Genomic DNA, 19,228 nt, shown 5'->3' with positions numbered 1-19,228 from the left:
GCCGACAAGTGTGTCTGGCATGGCCTCCGGAAGGCCGTCCGCGGTTGGACCAGGACGAAGGTGCACCGACACACCCCGGCCCCATTGGCCCCGTTTACGGTGCCGGAACGTAGGTTCGACCACGTTCATGTGGACCTGGTGGGACCTCTGCCCCCCTCGCGGGGTTTCACCCATGTCCTCACAACGGTGGACCGCACCACCCGGTGGCCGGAGGCCGTGCCTTTGGCGGCGACGACGGCGGCGGACGTCGCGCAGGCGTTCATCGCCACCTGGGTCGCCCGGTTCGGCGCCCCCTCGGACATCTCGTCCGACCGCGGCCCCCAGTTCACCTCGGAGCTCTGGGGGGCGGTCGCGCGGGGGCTCGGGGTCCAGCTGCACCGAATCACGGCCTACCACCCCCAGGCCAACGGCCTGTGCGAGCGGTTCCACCGCTCGTTGAAGACCGCGCTCCGGGCCACCCTCCGCGACGACGGCTGGGTCGACAGGCTCCACTGGGTCCTGCTGGGCCTCCGGACGGCGCCCAAGGACGACCTGCGCGCATCCGCGGCGGAGTTGGTCTTCGGACAACCGCTGCGGGTGCCGGGCGAGTTCCTCCCCGACCCCACGGCACCATGCGCAGGAGCGCTCCGCGCTACAGGAGACCGCCTGGAGGTTCGCCCCGGTGCCGACGACGCACCACGGGCACCCACCTACGCACGTCGCCCCGGAGCTTCGCACCGCGGAGTACGTCTTCGTCCGGCACGACGCCCACTGGACACCACTGCGGCCCCCGTACGACAGGCCTTTCCGCGTGCTGGAGACCGGGGTGAAACATTTCACCTTGGACATCGGCGGTACTCCCGACCGCGTCTCCGTGGACCGCCTCAAGCCGGCCCACCTCGACGTGGACCACCCACCGCCGGTGGCTCGGCCCCCGCGTCGGGGCCGCCCCCCTGCGGGCGGACCCCCGGCACCGCCCGGCCCCGCCGGCACGCCGCCCCCCCGGCCCCGCACCCATCCCGGGTGCAGCCGGAGGCATTCCAGCGGGCATCCCTGCACCCCAGACGCCGCCAGTCGCCAGAGGGCGCTTCGGCCGGGTCATCCGTTTGCCCGGCAAACTGACCCTCCAGGTGCGCGGGAATTCTGGGGGGGCGCGTGTGGCGGACACGAAAGCTCACTGGCGTGATGGCATCATTCCGCGCACCAAGTGGGCGGCGGTCACGCCCGAGGGGTAGACGTGGCCTCGGGATATACACGGGGCACACAGCCCCGAGCACGGCAGTGCTACAGTAGGGCTCTTTCAATAAAGACTCTTTTAATTCACCGCGTTGTCCGCTTCCTCCTTGGTAAGCAAGTAGCGTGCGTAGCACCGCGCTTCAGTGGGTTATAAAGGATCTTCTTCTTCATTTTTGACGGACGTACGGTGACATATTGAAGTGGCTTCACCGCTTAAAAACACGACGTTTTTTGTCATCACCCAATTTTGCTAGTGCGGAATCTCAAAGACCACTTGGCCTTCTAAGATGTTCTTGCAAAATAATAGTGTTCCTGCACCGACGTTGTTCACCTGATATATGATTTGGGTCCTTGACCTACTTTTTCGAATTGACCTAATTAACAAAAAACACCTTTTTGATCATGACTTGAATAATCTTCTTCTGGTTTTCATGATGTTAGGTGTTCTGGATGGGTTGTAGATGGGGACACATTTTCTTAACTTACACTCCATTACTAAATGTTGAAGATCAAGGTCACATGGTGGTCAGACAATCATATGCCCATCATTGGCTGGTGTGCGCTGGGGTTTGCTTACCCGAGGCAATCGCTTTGTGATCCCAGATATTCAGTTTTTAACTGGAATGCATGGCACGCCTTACCTTGTCACTGTCCAACGTATTCTGTGAGGTTCGTAACGTTATGGAAATGGTGTCCAGCTGAATGCTGCCATCACCCTGGCTGTCTCCGTCCTCACCGCCACTGTCCCTATTGCAGGACAGCTCAGTCAGTCTCAAACATGTATATTTAGCCACTAAATGGTAAATCTAAATTTAATAGTCTAAACCTAATTGGCAATGTCATGAATATGTCATGTACAAACTATGTTGAAACAACAATACGGAATATGATATCTAAGAGAAAAAAATAGACATCATAATAATGAGTCACAATTGAGTCAAAATAATGAGTCCTTTCTCTCACAATTCACAAAAATAACTGAAATTACTAAGTTATTTACTTACTTACTTGAGAACCACATTTAGAGGCCATTTTCCCCCACAGAGCAGGGGTTGGCCTTTTTTGGGCACCGTGGTCCCCTTTTTTGAAGCAATGTTTTATGGCCGGATGCCCTTCCTGCCGCCAAACCTGTTGGTCGTCAACCCTGTTGGTCGCCTCTTGCGACACACAGGGAATTACCAGTGAGCTGGTGCTCAATTTGCCGACCTCGGAATGATGACAGACTGAGTCAACCCCCCTGGCGTTAATTCAGTGATCGACCAGCATTCAAACTCAGGATCCTAGGATCCCAAGCCGGCACCCTAACCGCCAAGATTCGAACCCAGGATCCGAGGATCCCAAGCCGGCACCCAAACCGCTAAGAGACCTAGGAGAGCCCCCGTTCCACCCTCTGAAACATGCATATGGAGAAGACAACCAACGACAGCAACTATCGGGTATGCCTCTTCACAGTGGTTACACCTCCCCCCCCCCCCCCTTCCCGCAACACAAAACACAAGTTGGGGACGCAAATTTCCCCATTCTTCCCTGCTGCCCGGATTCGTCAAGGCAGTGCGGTCACGGTCAGAGTGCTGATCAGTCACCATGGACCGGCCCTTTCCCTCTTGTCTCTCTCTCCTCTCTCTCGGCCTCTAACTCTGTCGTGGGGGGAGGAGGGGCGGAGGGGAAGGTACACCATCCTAGATGTGGGGGATCTCTGGATTTCTCCTGGGAGATCAATCAGCTATCTCTGTGCCACGAGCTTATTCAAGAGAACTGTCTCGGGCTATACAACAACAATCAACACACACACACACACACACACACACACACACACACACACACACACACACACACACACACACACACACACACACACACACACACACACACACACACCAATGTAGGATTTATATTTGAATACACCCCTCTCTCTCCCAAAATGAAGTAATAAAATAGTGAGAACAAGCATTCTGAGTATTGCGCTGCAACACATGTCCACTACCGGCAGTCTGTCGTCCGGAAAACTGTTGGGGAAATTACCAAGGGTTATTTATCCACAGGTTCTGAATCGTTCCCAATCGCTAATTACCTCAGGACAGGGTCACCTGTGATTCGCACTCGGGACTTCGATTTATACACCTTGCAGACAGGTCAGCAGAAGCACCAGAAAATAAGTTGTTGATAAAGAACCTTTCGAGTCGCTAAATATCAGTAATTTATTATATTTTCCGGTTCACGATCAATGATCGATGTGTATATATATATGTTGCTCGGCTTGGCTCCGCCCCTCTCTGTCGCGCTGTTGACGTTCGCAGACGAGGCTGAGGGCGTGCGGTGCGGCTTGAGGAGAACTCTAGAATAAACAAGAGATATCCTTTTAAAAAAATTTTTATTTTCATTTATTTAACGATATCTGCCAAACCACGTGCCCTATCGCAAATTCCAAAAGGTCATTTTAGTAGACTGACATGCCGAACAGATCTGTGAAGTTTCCCCTCGATTGGATCAAAAATGAATGAGGAGCTCGGTTTTAAAGGTTCATGCTTAAATACATCATAACTCTGAAACCATGTGACGCATGACGTCATGCTCACTGACTTTTTTGTTCGTCATACGTATGCGATTCTGCCTGCAAAGTTTGGCCTCGATCTGTTCAGCCGTTGCAGAGAAAAAGGGGTTTTCGTGTTTTCACGAAAAACAAATAGGGTGGTAACGTGACCTGTGACGTCATAATTACCATTAAAATATTCTACAGACCGAGTCCCTCCTATGGTGAAAATTTGATCTCAATCGGTCCTATTATTGCAGAGAAATAGGTTTTTAAAGGAAATTAAAACTTAAAATGGCACTGAGTTAAGGAGCATCACAATTATCAGAATTCCCAAAGTTCAAAGTGCCATAACTTTGTCAAAAATGATCGAAACGTCGTGAAGTTCGAACTTGATCTGTAACGTATCATGAGGAAACCATCTGCCAAGTTTGAAATCATTAGCATTAAGCGTTTAGGAAAAAAGTCCAGAAAACTGTTCTTTGCGTGACGGACTGACGGACTGACGGACTGACAGACTGACGGACGGAGGGACGGCGTGCAAACCTATAGTCTCCTCCAGTGTACACCGGTAGGGGACTAATAACAAAATGGTGCAAATCTGTTTTGTTCTTCAGGAAGATCGTTATGTAATGAAGCCCAAATAAGGGTAGACATGACACAGTAGAGATTGCGAAAGATTACATTCAATATGTGTACATGTTTATGAAAGCGATATTAGCTTATTATAACACACCAGAAGGTACAGCTGCACAGACCGTGGGTGTGTGTACACATGCATTCCTCACCGTTTGGAAGATCCTTTCTGTTTGACACCCGTGGGTTTGGGCAAATGGATGGGTTCCTTCAATGCGCCCTTCAGATGAATCGTCCGCTCCTGGATCACCTCACGGATGTGCTTGATCCAGTCCTGTTTGGTTTGAATGCTGGAGGCCTGTCAAGCAGAATAATTGGTCTCAGTAAGATTGCAATATACTAAGTGGACACTTTGGTTGTGATACACTAAGTAGACAAGTCTCATTTAAAATGTTGAAAAATGTACCTGTAATTGCATTTTTTGGTGTTTGACCTTTTAATCCCACCACAGTGAGCAGGACCAAAAGTGATGCTGCTACCGCACCTCCTTGCCATTTGGTGATCATAACTACTGAGATTGGTGAAGTTCTGCCAAACCGTTTAGGAAGAGATAGCGTGACGGATGGACAGACAGACAGAGAGGGAGCCGATGACAATACCCCCTGAAGTAAGGAATTAGGAAGTAAGGAATAAGCCTCGGTTTTTTTTTATAGTAATATCATTTTCGTAATAATGATAATGTAACGTTAATTTATATAAACTATGGCATGCCCGTACTATATATATATATCTAAAATTATATCCCCCCCCCCTCTATTTACATGAAATGGTTTGGTCCAAAGCGAACGGCTTGCGGGTACGGTGACAATCCCCCCCCCTCTATTTACATGAAATGGTTTGGTCCAAAGCGAACGGCTTGCGGAGTTTGGTAAAGAAATCGCCATAGCTCGGTAACTACTTGTCCGATTAATATGAAACCTTGAAAAGGCACATCCTCGGGTCCCCAGCAATATACCTGGCAAGTTTAAAGTATATCGGACCCATGGTTGTCGAGAAACAGCGGTCACAGACACACAGACAAACACACAGACAAACACACACACACACAGAGATTACTGGAATTATAGATAGACTAGGGCATGCCCGTACTATATATATATCTAAAATTATATCCCCCCCCTCTATTTACATGAAATGGTTTGGTCCATTCGCAAAGCCAAAGCGAACGGCTTGCGAGTACGGTGACAATCTCCCCCCTCTATTTACATGAAATGGTTTGGTCCAAAGCGAACGGCTTGCGAGTACGGTGACAATCTCCCCCCTCTATTTACATGAAATGGTTTGGTCCAAAGCGAACGGCTTGCGGAGTTTGGTAAAGAAATCGCCATTGCTCGGTAACTACTCCGATTAATATGAAACCTTGAAAAGGCACATCCTCGGGTCCCCAGCAATATACCTGGCAAGTTTCAAGTATATCGGACCCGTGGTTGTCGAGAAACAGCGGTCACAGACAAACACACACACACACACACACACACACACACACACACACACACACACACACACACACACACACACACACACACACGCACACACACACACAGATTACTGGAATTATAGATAGATAAACGCGAGTTGTCTTTTTTTTTCTTCTTTTTTTTTTTGTACACAAGATCGAGGCTCGTGTAAGAGCTAGCTAGCATCAATCACAAAAAACAACAACGAATGGACACACAAAACACAAAAAAGGGAGCGGGAAGCACACAAGTACAACAGTAGAGAACCGGGACAACGGAAGATCCGTGGGAGGGAGAGGGCTTGGGGGGAGGAGGCATGGGAAGGTGGGTGGGTGGGGGGGGGGGTGGGGGGGGAATGTATAAAACACATGGACACTGCTGGAACTTCCAGGTGTCAGGGAATAAATATTCATATTGACAATATTGCTAGAATATATATATATCAATGTAATCTTGTTTAAAGTGGATATGTTTTACTTTACGAATGAGTAAAGTGCATAGAACTAACAGGTGGGCAAGAGAGTTAATTTAAGGAAACAGAATGTGTAATGCACTGGGACTGCCATCTGTGTCTATCAATTTAGCCTGTGTTCCATAGATGGAACACAGGCTGCAAATTCTTCCTCAGCAGGTCAGAGTATTTGACCTCTTGAACAGAAATAAGTACAAGCTAGCCAAGAGAGCCAAATAAGGTTTTGGGATAAGAGACACCCTGCTTGCTCTGTAACATCAAAGGGTTTTGGGGCTTTAAAACCAAGAGAAAGTTGCATTGGAAGCAGAGAGAACTGGGAGAGTGATGGAGAAGCAGTGGACTAGCAGAGTGGACGGGGAACAACTGAAGACTGGTCAGCAACTGAACGAGCTTCAAAAGACCTACAGACCGAGCTTCAACCAAGACCTACCAAACGAGCTTCAACAAAGACGAACAAAGACTCATTAAAGATCTCGGCTTAGTATACAACAATTCTCAAGTACACAACAAATTCTGAAAAGTGAATAAAACATTGATTTTGCTAAACCGAGTCTCTTGAAGTTTTAGTAACATAACACCAGAAATTGTTAATAATTCTCCAAGAAGTGGTGGCCCGTAGGGATTCAACTGCCCAGGTAAACAAGGTAAGCTTTTGTTTGTTATCTGTGTAGTCTGATGTTAATCTGCGCAAATAGTTCAGTGTTTGAGTTTTGTGTATGTTTGTTGATGTGTGGAAGGAAAAAACATGAGGCCTTTAACAGGTTTCAGAAATCATGCCAATTTTTTTTCTTCTCTTTTTTTATGTATACGCATTTTTTAGGAATGGTGCCATGGACTGTCACAAATATCCACTAAAGCCTTTTGTCTTTAGAAAAGGTGCTGTGCTTTCATGAAGGACCACTGATATGGTATATACTGTAATTATTGTACGATTTTTTAATTTCAGAAGTCATGACGAAAAAAAAATTTTTTTTAAATAATAATAAATTTTTTATTTTTTTCGGTACATTCTACGAGTGCAAAGAGCCACTAACGTATCCCAGGACGTTAGCGCAAAGGGTGCTGCATTCGTCCAGTCATGAAAATATTTTGTGTATTCATTTGATTTTATGCGTTATTTCAGTTCAATGGTCTGTGTTACATATCTCCTCATTCCTTTTGTATGATGATTCAAATTTGCTGGGTTCCTACGGTTGAGACTTATATAATATTTTTCCTGTGGTGAGCCTCATTTTTGATGTGGTCACGAGGGACGAGTCGATATGCTCTCGCACGAGTGGAACAGCGTTTTTCAAGCGATTTTAATGCGATTAAAAGCGATTTTTTAAAGCGATTTTACAGTAAAAAGCGATTTTATACAGCATCTGTACAGTAAGCCAAATAATGGTAAAATCGACTGGCTCGATTTTAAGTCATAAAAAATTCCATTGTGGCACAAATATGGGTTTTTGTACCTTCATAAGAGTTAATTCAAAGCGGTTTGGACGCACGTCTGCATTTTATGCACATTTATGTGTGTGATTGGCCAAATGTGCTCTTATGAACACAAGAAATTGTAATCTTATGAATTATGATGTTCTGACAGGGATGACTTGATGAAGTGCACCATCAATTCATTTTTCCCATGTAGGACAGTAATGTAATTTTTAATTTCTAATGTAATGTTTGTAATGCAACGTAATTTAAAAAAAATAAAGTTTCCGTGTCATCTCCACGTAAGACTTGCACACACTGATGCCAGTAATTGTATCCTGCCAGTGGAATGCGTGCAGGCAGGTTGCCCATGGCAACCGTTTGGTGTTGTGTTCTGGGCCCCAGCCCACACTTCTACATATGGGATCAGAAGCGATTTTTTAAGATGTAACCTCTTTCACCTTTTCTTGCCCTACACCCCCCAACCTTCCCTTGCCCTTTCCCCCTCCCTCCTTCCGCCCCCCCCCCTATCCAAACCCCCCATTTTTTTCTTCCCTTCTGTATCCCTTCCCCCCTTCCTTTTTTCTCTCCAAACTTACTTTTACCTGTATATTTACATCCTGAGTAAAAATATATATATATATTTTTAGGATTTTTTATGGCGGCGGCCATCTTGGACCACAGCTAAAAATCCTTCAATCAAGATGAAATTTAATGAGAGCCAATCCCATGCTACTGTGATCCGTAATCTCTAAAAAAAAAAATAGAACCATCGAATGTACCTTTGATCATTTTATATTTCATCTGTCTTTTAAGATTTTACAAAGGGAATTTATTGATATAAGATACTATGACATTTGACAAGGCAATTAAATGGAGGGAAACCAATGATGAAATATATTGTGATCTGGTTATACATGAATGAATTTACATGTACATGAATTTGTTGACCCCAACCCAATCCTAACCCTAACTTCATTCTACCATTATCCACCCCCTCCAAATCATATTATATTACTGATTGTATGAGGCATGTATAGGATCGTTGATTGTATGGGATTGAATGGGATTGCATATCCCATATGGATCCCATGTTGATTTAGCATATCACCTCATTATGTGGCTTTATGTGTTTTTGTGTGTGTGGGTATGTGTTTTTCATTCTCATTTTAAATTTCTCCCTCTCCCTAAAAAATATGGCCCCATAGTGTTAAAGTGATGAGTGCCATGATACGACACAGTTGGAATGGTTAAAATAATACACAGATGAGTGTATGATTTGCACCGAAGGTCGAGAGGGACAATAGTATCCATCATATAACCTTTCACAGCCTTGTAAGGGAGAATAAGTGCAGCCAATCATACACAGTTATTTTTAGACAAATACAATGAGTGTCGTATTTCGCATAGTATTGATACCCTTAAGCCCCACCCCTCCCCCAGCCTCATTCCTCCCTTGGCATTCTGCCACTTCTCCTCCTCCCTTCCCCACCCTTTTCCTCCCCTCTTTCCTCCTCCTTTCCTCCTCTTTTGTTTCACTTTTACCTGTTTCCCTTTTCATAGTTCTCATTGTTTTCTCTCATTGTTGATGATGTTGATGAGATTCATGTTGGTCATATTTTGATTATTGATGTTCATTCTCAAATTTTGTTAATGATAACTGTTTCGTTGTTGATTATACCACGTGGATGTATTGATACAGGTAATGCTTGTCTTCTGCAATGGATGATTATGGTATGTTTATGAATTTCTATTCACTGGTACACATTTCAGGAATCTTACACCATTTTAATTGTCAAGAACTTTGAGTGTCTTTCAAAGTGAGACATGGTGGGTGACACATGACATGACATGTGACATCACATGACGTGTGACACGTGTGACATGTGGCACGTGACATGTGCGACATTGCCCAATGAACTGGTTCATATCTGTCTGATCAATTTGGTTGATTGTCTCACAAATGAAGGGTTGAGTTGCCTTCAGTGATTGTTAAACTTTAATTTGTGATATGATGACCACACAGGATTGAAAAAATATGTCAGATATGATCCAGAGGCAGAACGGTGATTTGTCAACTGACGGCAGATATGGGTCAAACAGTGACGACCGATGCTCATATTCCCCGTCAGTGGATGGAACTGTTTTGGCAATATTGGGAAAAGGTTTAGGTATAAAGTAATGTTGATCCCATATCATAGTTCAGTATCAGACATTGGTTTCAATTCGGTATCAGACTGATAAATGTGAATTTGGATATTATCATTTATATTATTTTATTATATATTATTATTAGAATTTTATTGATGAATATTGATAAATTGATTGAAATTGCATAATTGAATTGATTCTGATTCTGATCCGATTGATCTGATTGATTTTGATCTGATTAATTTAATCTGATCTGATTTTATTTAAATTTAATTTAAACAAGTCAATTGATGGATGAATAAAAAGTGCGGTCTCAAGAACGAAGCTTTGAGACATTTGCAAAACATCAATGTGCAGACAACCTGGGACGATGAGCGAGGTGGTGAGTCTAGTGGTTATTTGTTATATTATGTGGTTATTTTTGTTTGACCCCCCCTTAACAGGACTTACTGATCCAGACTCATCTGCAACACTGATCAGTGAGATTGGGGTGTGGGAAAGCCACAGGGCAGGGGGACTCTCTGGAAATCACCTGAAGTCATCAAGTGGACAGGTGGAGAGATACTTCCTGGAAGACCACAGAGTAGAGCTTATCGGAATAAGCTAGACAACAACACATTCAACGCTACTTTGTATAAGGTGGAACAAACTTCTGCGATTTTTGCAGTACACACAGTTGATAGTGGATACAGGTGTAGTCCGATGTGTAGTCCTTGTAGTTATTTGATATATTGAGTGAGTATAAAGAGGTACTCACACACAGGCAAAATGGGAAGTGGATTCTGCAAGATTAAACAAGGTCAATTGGATTTGAGTCAAAGAGGTGCTTGTATCAGCTCCATGTATCAGAAATATGGGGCAGAATCACTTAAAGATGTGGAATCCTGGCATGAATGGAGAAAAGGACGAATAAGGGAATTCCCACAGGATGGCACTTTTGGTAGAAACGTATTGGCAACACTCAGAAAAGAATTGGAAGCAAGAGGGCGACAGAAGTTCAAAGTGGATTGGCAACCATTCTATTACTGGGACGCTGAATCTAGGGACAGGGAGACCAAAGCAAAGATGGGGGGCTTGAAGAAAGAGGTGAAACAGATACAGCATAGGTTGTGTAAGGTAACAAATCAGATGCCTCTTCGAGTCAGCAATGGAGAGCAATCCCAACCCAAACTGTATCCAGAAGCCAGATCATATGAGACAAATGAACTGGAAGACGAAACTCCTCCACCTTATCGGAGAAATATTGTATATCAGCCACAGGTAGTGCCTGTACCTGTACCTGCCGAAAGACCAGAACAGAGTGCAGCGATTGGTTCTAGTCAACAGAGGACAGGTGAAAGACGTGACCCATTTGAGGTAACTACCCAAGAGGGTGCAATTGGGGCACAGGAACCGACTCAAAGTGGGCAAACGATGCAACCAGCTGCTATACCTTTATCATGCTCTCCATTTCACCATACAAGGAGTAAGGGTCGTGTGATAAATGCCAATCAATCTAACGATCAATGTGATTGGCTAATGAATGATCAAAAGTTGACTCTCTCACAAGGAGGGTTTGAGCAATGTGGTGTTATGAATTTTCCTCAGCGGCAATTTCCAGGGGCAAATCAGCAACAACCAGATCTGATGTATAGACCATGGCAGGTACATCAATTGAAGGCATTGCAGAGTAGTATGCCATCTATCAAAACAGATCCACTTCAATTTGCGGAGGAACTGCGGTTAATTGTGGAAACTCAGTTGCCCACTGCAAGAGACATGGAAATACTTTTAAAATGGTTAATTCCTAATACCACCACTTTGAGGAACTTAATGCGTGAGGCCAACTGGGTAAATACGGAAGATGGACAGGTTGACATGCCCACGGAGGCTAGAACGGCACAGATCAATAGAATTGATAGAGGCCATAAAAAAAATTGCCACCAGTGACGGATTGGAACAAAGTGGTTACATGCAAGCAGAAAACAGGCGAAGATGCTAGCGATTATTTGGACAGATTGCGAGATGTTTTCCGACTATATTCAGGCATAGACCGGGCACAAATTGACAATGCCTTAAAACCCCTTTTTATCAATGGTCTATTGCCCAAATTGAAGAGTGAAGTGGAAAGACAATGTATTGCTTGGGAAGGCAAGCCAATGCAAGAAATATTGAATTACGCCTTGCATCATCAGCGGATTCAAGCCAGAAATAGTGCTGTAAATGCCGAGAAATTGATGCAATTACAGACTCAAGCCCTGTTGACTACGAATCAACGCAATAGGTTTTCTGGGCAACAACGCAACAATGCAGTAGGAGATAACCAGGGAGTGGGGTGGCAACTCAGGGATCTGGAGAGGCAGCCCAGCGATACAAGTGAACAGGTGGACAAACCAGCCAATGACAGACATCGATGTTTTAATTGTGGAAATATTGGACACTGGAAACGATGTTGTCCATATTCAAATAGGAAGACTAGTTCATAGGACGAACCAAGATCAAGGGTACCAGTGCTTACCGGTACCTCAGATAACGATTAGGCCTTCATTCCTGCAGATCCCAAATGCCAACAGACCAACATGAATAATTGTTCCTGCTTCTTGTCTCAAAAATTTTTTCGGAGCAAGAATGAATTTTACTTTTGCTTATTAGCGAATTAATAATTAATTGATTAAATGCCAAAATTGGATTTTTTGGAACATGAATTAAAAGATCCAGAATTAGAGTTCATTCTGGAAGCCTCATATTTGCCAATTATAAATGTCGTTTTAGGGAGTATTTTGGGCGAAACAATTTTTTACAACAAAACAATTACCAAAGTGTGGAACATTGCTTTGCAAAATTTTTTGGAAACCAAGTGACGAGCGTCACATGATCAGCAGGTGGGCATTTTGGACTATTTTTTGCATGCTCATAGGTCAGTGGTCGACTGACATGTAAATAGAGGTGTTGTAAAATTTGTACAATTTGTAAATTTGTACAATTTGGATAAATTATTGTAGGACCAAAAAGGGTAATTTCAATGGGACATTATAGGGGTTTTCTAAAAATAAAAAAATAAAAAACTTTTTGTCTATTTGTGTATTAGCGTTTCTAACATTAAAAGATAAATTTTACGAAATTGAAATGACAATTGACACCCATCTTGATCTGTTAATGATGGTTCAAATGCAAACAAATTTACATAATGCTTGGGTTTGTGTATGTTTGTGCGTCAATGTTTGTGTTTTTTTTGGTTTTGTGTGTCAATCTTACAAGAATATCCAGAAAATTCGTAAAATAAAATAGGAATATAATTTGATTATGATCATTATCTCTTTTGTCAAGGGCGATGGAATATACGGATGGGATGTGGTAGGTTATGAGCAGCCATTAATTAATAGTAAAATTGTGAGTAATTTTGGGATTCCATTTTTGATAGAATTTATATGAGAATAACAGCTATTTATGGATAGGAGCTTCATAAACAAAATGAGTACAAAATTAGCCAAATTTGGAAGTGGTCTTACACTGACTTTCCAGAGTACTCTGCTCATGGATTTTTACATATATAAACTTGACCTTTATCAGCATATAAATTGTGCTGTATGTATGGATGTGTCTTAGGCATAGACGATATGGGCAGATAGTAAAGACAATTTTGTTGAATTGAACTATTGTGAGTTTTAAAACGAAATGCATTGTGAATCTTAAAACCAAGGGGCAGACGTGAACGCGCTGTTATGTTTTTTACACTCAGAACACGATGTTACGTGTACCTGCAACATATTTTGTTAATCTGCCACACCTATATGGGCATACTGGTGTCAGTAGTATTCACTAAGTTGCATAGAAATGGAGGAGCAACTTTTAAGGGAGTATACAACCACGTATTTGGATATTTTCTACAAAAGTAGGGGTTTCAATAAGTAGTAGCTGTACACATGGGATTTATCAAATTAAGTTATGCAGTTTAAACAAAGTTACTGGTAAACAGAAGGGAAATGGATAGTAAATAAATTCTTCAATGCTGGGTAAATTTAATGAGATATTACAAAGACTTATAAGAGCTACTGTTCTTCCTTATAGCAGTGGGAAAAGAGTGAATTAGAACCTAATGAATCTATAAATGAATGTGATAGGGATGGTATCCTCAATTTGTGTTACTTATTTGATTGTGGGTAAATAAATTATTTTATCGTAATGGATTGTTAACAGCAGCCTGCAATGTCCTGAGAGTGTGCATCCATGTAATTAGAAATCCCAGATTTGTTTTTACAAACAACATTTGGTAGACGTCTTATGTCGATGAGCACTTACTTGGTAGATAAAAAATGGTACTGCATGTTGGCAGCCACTTTTGCGGCCATTTAGGCCAAACACATTGAGAGAAAATTGTCGTTCAATACGTAATTTACACATGGCTATTTGTAAAAGGGACGTTGTTGCGATGGGAAACATTTCTGAAGGTTTATTAAAATGTTATAATATGACATGTGTCAAGGCAAACTATTGGATGGGAAAATTAGATCTGGTTATAGAATGAATTTGCTGACCCTTTGAAGTTAATTCTTTGAAATTGATTGTTTTACTAGTATTTTGAGTTCAACTTGGAAATAGTATGGTAGAGCTTTGTTAAAACCTATGGTTGTGGTATTTTGGAACGAATTCACAGATCATAGGAAGTTGATAACAATAGAAATAAATATGGACCCCGGGAGATAGGGGCATCAGGATAAGGCAAATAATCAGATTTATGTTATAGATTAAGGGATTTTTCTTTAGTCACATTTTAAGAAGTTTGTTAGTTTGGTATATAATGTTAAATGTCATTGACATAAATGAGGGCATAACAACTTGTTGTGAACTATGTCTGTTTTACACGATCGATGAACTCATATCACCACAAGTAACACTGTTAAAGAAAAAAACAAAAAGCGGGGAGGACTATGCTAATAACACATTAGGCATAGTTTGCTTGTTTGCAAGAATTGTTGGGAATTAGATATTCCTGTTTGTGATTTAAATCATATATAATCATTATTAATGCATTTATTTTCTTTGAGTTGAGTTACAACACCTGCATGTGTTTAATTTTTGAATTATATGAACCTGAAAGCAATTGTGGATGCTATTCTTAGTTTTAGTAGTGAAAAACACATGTCTGATTTGAATATTATTCGTGTGAAGTTGTTATAAAAGATAGTGATTTCATGTTACAATGTACCCCATCTGATTCAATCTGTGTGGAGAGCAGATATAAATGTGGCTAAGTAAAGGAAAGACAAGACCACATCCCAAATGGAGTGATAACGACATCTGGGAAGAAGTTTGAAAAAGGAAAATTTGTGAAAATGAAGTTAATCTTGGCATACACCCTCTTTCTCAAAGAATGATGAAGAAATGCTCCTTTGGAAGATGGATGTTTACCTTCACCAAGGGAAAATTATGTGACCATTTGTCTGGGTCACACTGCAACATATGGAAAAGGGCGATCACTTACTTGTGTTCAAATACCTCGAACATTCATCACATCAGCAATTGCAGGACGACGATATTTTACCTGCAACGTTTACGGGATACGGTGGCGTGTGTCATTACTTCACCAACTTCCGGGGAGCCAGCATGGAGCTGCAAGCGAACGACTGCTTTTCCTTCACAACAGCTGTGCACGATTCTGCTGTGTGCTCCTGGTATGGACCATGGACAACTGAGTACCATGGTCCCAACATCATCATTGCGGATGCATCCGGCATCCCTGCTCCACATCTTGTTGACAAATCAACATCACATCAATACTTGCTCCATGCTCACGGTTAGTGAGGAGGCAAGTCGACTACAACTGGATGGAGGCCTTGTTCAAATCTACTATGGCTCACAGCAAAAGTGGCAAGGATGCTGCATGGAGAGCAGGGTCAGTCTTTGACTCTGCCCAGCTATCACAACAGCGGAAAATCCTATGCAAATAGTGAAGGTGTGATGAAGACAACAGGAGAAAATTGTTTTATGCTGAAATTCCAAACACAAGTGATCCGCCCCTTTTTTCAAACAAAGAAAGTCAATATTTGATTAAAGGCAAATATTTTGCCAAATGTTGCAGATGCTTTATTATTTTAATGATGAACTGAAATTATTGCGTTTTGGTGAAGGTGAAATGTTTTGTGACCTTTATGCAAATGAGTTGAATTGAATTATCAACATAGAAAGAGTAAATGAACAAGGAAATGTATTGTGATCAAAATTCTTCCAGAATGACGGTGTATGCCTTAGGAAATTGAATTACCAGATTAGTGTTATGAATATTTAAATGTGGTAATGTTTAGATTAATGGTTAATATAAACATAAATGAAAAACTGGGGATTGTCAGGGAATAAATATTCATATTGACAATATTGCTAGAATATATATATATCAATGTAATCTTGTTTAAAGTGGATATGTTTTACTTTACGAATGAGTAAAGTGCATAGAACTAACAGGTGGGCAAGAGAGTTAATTTAAGGAAACAGAATGTGTAATGCACTGGGACTGCCATCTGTGTCTATCAATTTAGCCTGTGTTCCATAGATGGAACACAGGCTGCAAATTCTTCCTCAGCAGGTCAGAGTATTTGACCACTTGAACAGAAATAAGTACAAGCTAGCCAAGAGAGCCAAATAAGGTTTTGGGATAAGAGACACCCTGCATGCTCTGTAACATCAAAGGGTTTTGGGGCTTTAAAACCAAGAGAAAGTTGCATTGGAAGCAGAGAGAACTGGGAGAGTGATGGAGAAGCAGTGGACTAGCAGAGTGGACGGGGAACAACTGAAGACTGGTCAGCAACTGAACGAGCTTCAAAAGACCTACAGACCGAGCTTCAACCAAGACCTACCAAACGAGCTTCAACAAAGACGAACAAAGACTCATTAAAGATCTCGGCTTAGTATACAACAATTCTCAAGTATACAACAAATTCTGAAAAGTGAATAAAACATTGATTTTGCTAAACCGAGTCTCTTGAAGTTTTAGTAACATAACACCAGAAATTGTTAATAATTCTCCAAGACAGGAAAGAAAAAAGTCGGTATTTCAAAAAAAGATGGATTTGGGGTGAATTAACGGGAGAAGAGGAGATCAAGGTTTTGGATGGGGGAAGATAAGACATGGTGCTAACAGCCGTTTAAAAGACCTGGAGGGAGGAGTGGGATTGAAGAGAGTGAGGGAGTTTGTTCCAGAGGCGGGAGTAAAGAGGAATGAAGGTGAGCAGAGAGTCTTGATTTTTTGCAATTTCACCAGGAGAGGGTCACTGGCAGATCTTGTGCAACCTGTAAGAATATTTGGGGGACAGAGCACAGATAGAGCTGGGCGATCTAGGCCGGATAGGAGTCGGTAGAAGAGAGAAAGACCACCTACCCGCCTGCGGTGAGTAGTGAAAGGCCCTCAGAGTTAGCTTCATCGCGGGAGATTCCAATGGTTCTGAAAGCTTTGGTTTCAACAGCGTGAAGCCGAGCAAGGTGTGAGGCAGGAGCACCAGCTCAGAGGGGAGAACAGTATTCCATTGAGCTGTGGATGAAAGCCTTGTTTATGGTGAGGAGCTCAGGTGTGGAAAGGAAGGACCTCGCAAGGTGGAAGATGCCCAGTCGGCGACTGGCTTTGGAGGCCAGATTGGAAATGTGGTTTTCCCAAGAAAGATCATGGCAAATAGTGAGACTTAAAAGATTGAGTGACAGAACTTATTGGAGAGGATTGTTCAGAAAGTAGATGGGAGGGTTGTCCAGTCGGTCTTTTCTCAGAGACATAGTAAGAGTGTGAGATTTGTCAGGATTGAAAGACATGTTGCACTTGTTTGACCAGTCTGTGATTTTGTTCAGGTCTGCAGAGAGTGAGGAGGCTACAGACTGCCGATCTGAGATATGAGGAATGGAGCGGCAGAGTGTGGAGTCATCAGCCAAGAGATAGAGAGGATTTTCAAGAGAGTCAGAGAGATCATTGATGAAGACCAGAAAAAGCACAGGGCCCAGAACACTGCCTCGAGGAACTCCAGCTTGAACAGGAAGGGGAGATGTGTGTGTTTGTCCGCGTTTTATTCAGAGATGGCTGAACGGATCTTCATCAAACTTTCAGAGGTTCGTCAGTGAGTGCCTGGGAGTGTTTTAGGCAAAACAAAAAAAAATTGAAAAAAAAAGTTCGTTTTTTTGGAGTTAAAAAAAAAAAAAAAAAAAAAAAAAAGGCTCGATAGTGCCGAAGCCTTTTTAAATTAATGACAGTTATACAAAAGTACACATTCGCATAAATAAATACAAAACAATCACCAAACATTTGACTACAAATAAATGAAACAATTCCGGAAGTGTACGAAGTTGGTAGTACGGCTTCTTCTTCCTGATCGGCAACACACTTAACCTTCCACCCCTCCCCTCCCCTTCCCCCCGTGCCCCCCCTTGCCCCTCTCCCTGCCCCTTTCTCTCCTCCCTCCCCCCTCCACCCCCTCGCCTCCCCGCCCACCTCCTCCCGTACCCTCCCCCGCCCGGCAACACCGGGTATTCTGCTAGTATTATAATAAATGTAATCGCAACACGAATCCCGTCGTACTGACTGCAAAGTTACTAGAGGTTAAAATATATCTTCTATATAAAATATATCTTCTATATATTGAAGTAGCAGAAGTTTTGTATCATGCTACATCATTTTATCTGTCTTCAACAGTCAACACGCAACAACAACATACAACATGGATTCCCAGAGAGTTCACAAACACATAGGCCCACCTTAAGCACAAGCTTATTATCAGATGTTGGTGTGCGTCCCACCCACAGAGTGAACTTGCAAGGGTCACCTTCCACGTGGTCTGATACACTCAGTTCTGAGGTCTGTCAGAAGGGAGACATTGTGGTCCATGATGTGAAGAATGTGAAAGAAAGAAAACTCCAACAGTTTAACTCTGAACCCTTTTTTCTATCTCCAACCCTCCCCCCCCCCCCCCCCCCCGCCCCTTCTCGACAAAGGCCCTCAGGATACTTGGATGTCTTTGGATTTGGTAGTGCGACAACCTATGATGGTCGTGGCAAACTCTGGTTGTCATAATAACGATTTATTGGAGGAAGAGAAGTCTAGAAAACGAAGCATCGTACAAGCACCTCGGAGTAAAAGAGAGACACCAAATATGTCATCAACAAATGTGCAAAACAATTACCAGAGAATACCTACATAGAACGACTGTAATATTGGTATTGTGAGTTGGTTTCTGGCTTTGATTTTGTTCCTTGGAGATCGGTTTTGCAGCTGTACTGTAATATTGGTATTGTGAGTTGGTTTCTGGCTTTGATTTTGTTCCTTGGAGATCGGTATGTTTTCAGGATCAGCCGATCCTGAAAACATGCCGATCTCCAAGGAACAAAATCAAAGCCAGAAACCAA

At 42.8% G+C, this 19,228-nt stretch overlaps 1 protein-coding gene across 1 annotated transcript in view; it reads right to left on the bottom strand.

Moving 5' to 3' along the window:
- Nucleotides 1–1,026: 1,026 nt before the first annotated feature.
- The window catches only part of LOC144891710 (triple functional domain protein-like), a 32,983-nt gene continuing 14,781 nt past the window's right edge, over nt 1,027–19,228 (bottom strand). The window contains exons 8-10 of the mRNA XM_078775698.1: nt 18,581–18,682; nt 4,534–4,679; nt 1,027–1,962 (exon numbers count right to left, since the gene is read on the bottom strand). Coding sequence (XP_078631824.1) covers nt 1,830–1,962; nt 4,534–4,679; nt 18,581–18,682 — 381 coding nt within the window. The 3' untranslated portion in view covers nt 1,027–1,829. The remainder of the gene's footprint in view (nt 1,963–4,533; nt 4,680–18,580; nt 18,683–19,228) is intronic.

The sequence above is a fragment of the Myxine glutinosa genome, chromosome 4 (genome assembly GCF_964187855.1).
Source record: "Myxine glutinosa chromosome 4, kmMyxGlut1.1, whole genome shotgun sequence".
Lineage (NCBI taxonomy): Eukaryota > Metazoa > Chordata > Myxini > Myxiniformes > Myxinidae > Myxine > Myxine glutinosa.
This window is presented reverse-complemented; position numbering and strand designations above follow the sequence as displayed.